This window comes from Cydia splendana, chromosome 18 (genome assembly GCF_910591565.1).
Source record: "Cydia splendana chromosome 18, ilCydSple1.2, whole genome shotgun sequence".
In the NCBI taxonomy this organism is placed as follows: Eukaryota; Metazoa; Arthropoda; class Insecta; order Lepidoptera; family Tortricidae; genus Cydia; species Cydia splendana.
This window is the reverse complement of record NC_085977.1, coordinates 1,890,022-1,894,086: the sequence shown is the minus strand read 5'-3', so window position 1 is coordinate 1,894,086 and position 4,065 is coordinate 1,890,022. Positions and strand designations below refer to the sequence as shown.

At 39.3% G+C, this 4,065-nt stretch overlaps 1 protein-coding gene across 1 annotated transcript; it reads right to left on the bottom strand.

Moving 5' to 3' along the window:
• Positions 1-202: 202 nt before the first annotated feature.
• LOC134799179 (uncharacterized) lies at positions 203-3,610 on the bottom strand. Its single transcript, XM_063771575.1, has 3 exons — positions 3,539-3,610; positions 2,671-2,925; positions 203-691 (listed from the first exon to the last, which is right to left on the bottom strand). The coding sequence occupies exons 1-3, from the start codon at positions 3,590-3,592 to the stop codon at positions 506-508; spliced, it is 495 nt and encodes a 164-aa protein (XP_063627645.1). The 5' UTR covers positions 3,593-3,610; the 3' UTR covers positions 203-505.
• Positions 3,611-4,065: the final 455 nt, after the last annotated feature.

Below are 4,065 nucleotides of genomic sequence, written 5' to 3'. Positions count from 1 at the left end.
ATAGTTTTTTGTAGTCGGGTTTTTAAAACTATTTGATTATTTTATATGCGATTGTAACTCTGTCTGCCTGTCTGTTATTTCTTCACGCTTAAACCGCTGACCGACTGCCTTAACCGAATCTTATTTTTAGGAAGGTTCACGTTTACTTCATAATTCATGTCAAAATTACTTAAACCAATAAAGTTAATGGAAAGACAAGAAATATTTTGTACATTATTTATTTAACAAACTTAACATTAAAGTACAATTAACAACAATTACTCAATAGTCAACAACGATCAAACAATATCAACACACAATAAATATCACAATGAACAACTGCGGTGTGGGGACCCACGTACTAGCCTTAAACATCCATTTAACTATTTATTTACATGAAGCCAAATATGGCAATACCGAACGGTAAAAGACACAGTTTACATTGTAAACATTTTTCTTTTCCGAATTTGAATTTGTATGATTTATGAATAGAAAAATACGCTTGCGGTACAAGCTTTTTTTCTGTTTAGTGCTTCTTGCCTCCCTTGTGGTGGTAGATGTGTTTGTAGACCGGCACGTGGACCGGGTAGGGCTTGGGAACGGGGATTTCGACCCTCTTCTCGACCTCGACGGGGTACGGCTTCTCGACGTCATAGGGCACGGGCTTCTCCACGGTGTAGGGCACGGGTTTCTCTACGATTTGGGGCACGACCTGGATATAAAAATACATGCTTAGTGCTTGTTTTAAACAGCGTGACTTAGTTAAACTTGCGATGCGATAACCAAAATGTGACTTAGGAACCGTTTTTTCCAAGTTAAATTAAATATTCACAGACAATTCAATTCAATAATTTGGACCCAACCAGTCTTGACCAATCGTTTTTTTACAATTAATCTGATAAAGTAAACAAAATCGAAGCGTTAAATCTAATAATGTTCAATGAGCCGCTCGGTTAGCGTTCGATTTTAGAATGTTACACCATCAACGGACGCGGGAAGAATGGACTTTTTTTTCAAAATAGGAACACGCTCTAGTAACGGTCACTTACTTTTACTTTAGCAAATGGCTTTTATGTAATAATTGACAGTTGCAGATGTGACTATCGTGATGCGGTGAGCATGGTATGAAATGTTGGGATTAAATTGATTTTTAATAAAAAGCTTGAGAATGGAATGATTTTAAATTAACGTTTCTGTTGCAATAGCGCTTCCGGCCGTAATTATATGCCTGACACTCTCCAAATATTAGCCATCTTTAATTTTTCTAGCAATTAGATAGAGGTGACAGGCAAGAGGACAGGACAAAAACATAAAACAGTAGAATTCTACAATTACTTACGCGCCAAAAAAACTAGTCATAATTATTACGAAGAGATAAGATTTCCTAGTCTTTAACATACCTTCAGTAAAAACAATAGAATTATCTAGTGCCATTTACAAGTGCGGTTTCGCTAACAATCAGATTGTGGCGTCAAGAGAAAATTAATTGCATAATCGGTGCGGCACACGACATTTACTGATTTTTAGGTGAATGACATTTATCGATGACTTTATGCTGAATGCTGATATTTACTTCTCAATGCAAATCTTATAAGTTATCTTTCGTTTTTCTTTACTCACAAAAGAGATACGACGAACAGGCATTTAGAAAATTTAGGCTGAGGTCATGGTTTCCAGTTGTTGTGGATTTGATCTCTTTTTAAAATTGTCTACATCTGTGCTGATCTGGTGATTAAGAAATCAAAGACTTGTGGGATTAAAGTGATTGATCTATTACCAATCAGACAAATGATTAAGACACTTTTATAAAATATGAGTACAATAAGCATTTATTTGGCAAACTGCATAGCAGTTTGTTAGTAGAATATTAAAGGTAGACGTCCACAGGGCCACATCGCACGCATCGGACGCATCGCACCCAACGGATTTTATTGTTACATGGGTTGAAGGCAAACCGTTGTGACTTGGTGCGTTTATAACCTTCACATTTTTTTTTAGATCCGGACATTGATCGGCTGTTCCACAGTGACGTGCTCAGGGTACAACTCTGGCATCGGGATCTAGACATACTTACTGCGCGCCCTGTAGCCCGGGCGTAAGAATACGGCTACGGCCCTGCCTGTCGTAAAATGCGACTAAAAGGGGGGGGGGGGGGGGTCCTCGGGGTCGGAGACGGTCGCAGCTAGGGACTGCGACTGAAAAAAGAGGGGACCTACAAAGTGGAATAACGCTAGGACGGGACTGGCGCGTTCATTGGAGATCCCAGAACCCTCCGAAATGCGCCGAGGAGGACAACCGGGAGGTTTTTAGTCGGTGAAAGTCCGACATAACGCCAGCTGTCCCTGCATCCGGTGCGGAGGTATCCACAACGGATTTTCCTCCCAATAAAAAAAAGACATACTTACTGCAGTAACGACACAGCGACCGGATGCGGTACCGGCACGCCGAACTTGACTACGGTCACGTAGTACGACTTGGTAAGATTGCTTTATGGCTATTAAGGTCAGATGGAGTAAGAGAAGTATTGGGGCCCGAGAAACACTTGTAGGGAATCCTCGTACTGTTTTTCTTGTCCGAGCAAAATAAACTATGTTTCTGTTACTGCACATGACTTTACAATGGGATGTTTTCTCTAGCCTATGGTTGGCGGATGATTTAAGAACAGAAAAAAAAGTTCTTTAGAAGGCTTACCTTATAGACAGGGACATGGATCGGCTGTTCCACAGTGACATGCACTGGGTACGGATGCGGAATCGGGATCTTCACATACTGCGGTACTGACACGGCGACCGGATGCGGTACCGGTACGCCGATCTTCTTGACCACAGTAGTATGGTACGGTTTGGTGTGCTCTGTGTGCGAGTGGCCTTCGGGCTCCCATTCGTCAGGGTGCGGGTATGGGTAAGCCGCTGCGCAGGCGACCAGTAGGAGGATTGTTGTTGACTTCTGGAATAGAAACGTTTTTAAATTAGGTAGGTATAGACAATGTTTATTGACTTGTAAACTTTCTGTCTGAATTTGTACACGGTTTATATTGGCTTAATATCTAAGTGAGGGAATTGGAAAATAACGTTATTTAGTTCTTGTTTCAATATTCTGATAAAGATGAATACAAAAAGAGAAGTCAGTATTTGATTGGATCGCATGTCAATTAATATCTTTGACAATTAGTGATTTCGCATATGCGCAAAATCATGCTCCTTTGGTAAGTAGGTACCTGCATAAATTAAGACATAGGTACATTAGGTACATACACAATTTGTGACTTAAGAAATATCCACCCATACATAATGTATTAAGTAGATTAATCTGGATAAACTACATATAAAAGTTTATGATTCAGTAAGTACTTCCATTCCATTTTAAAGTACAAAGTAAACAATGACCCAAAAAGACCATTTCAAATACGGATGTAGCACACACAAATGACATAACCGTTACATAAATTCAAAAACAGAACAAAAACCAAAATGGGACGTATTTTTCACTCTATTAACCAAGTTGCAAGATCCGTTATGTCACTTTCGCGAGGCGTTTTTTCACATTTAACTTCACTTACTATGACGATCATGTTGCTGGGTTTGATTCGACGACAAAATGTTAACTGATGCATTGTACGATGCCAGCTACGTTTTATACTTGGTGAAATGTAGCTGCACCTTTCCATTCAGTGATAGGGTCTGCGTAACACGACACTTTCAATTTCGATTGATGCCTTGAGACTCTGACAGTTTCCCTCTCCATTACTGCTTTCCTTAAGTCGAACTTTTACGACTTAAAACGTAACCAGTAATGGATAACATGTATTTGTAAATAATCTCAAGATTGCTCTTTGATAAATGATCATTGTATTAGATTGGCTTATTAACTATGTTGTTTTTATTTTGCATTTATGTGTGTTAGATTTTGGTGCCTTTACTTATTACATCCATACTATGACATCACAACAGGAAATGGGAACTAGATTAAAAAGCTATCGCCTTCTTTAGCCCGTCCTTGTTTTTTATGGACTCGTTATGGCAATTTTCTATAACCTTTGCCTTTTATGGGGTTCTGAAGACATGAATCGACTTTGTTATGATTATG

What these genes read in the sequence shown, in the direction of transcription:
- LOC134799179 (XM_063771575.1), bottom strand. Translation starts at nt 3,592, where the DNA reads ATGCATCAGTTAACATTTTGTCGTCGAATCAAACCCAGCAACATGATC. An exon ending in CCAGCAACATGATCGTCATA is followed by an intron (nt 2,926 to 3,538) that starts GTAAGTGAAGTT and finishes TTTCTATTCCAG; the next exon opens with AAGTCAACAACAATCCTCCT. An exon ending in TCCATGTCCCTGTCTATAAG is followed by an intron (nt 692 to 2,670) that starts GTAAGCCTTCTA and finishes TTTTATATCCAG; the next exon opens with GTCGTGCCCCAAATCGTAGA.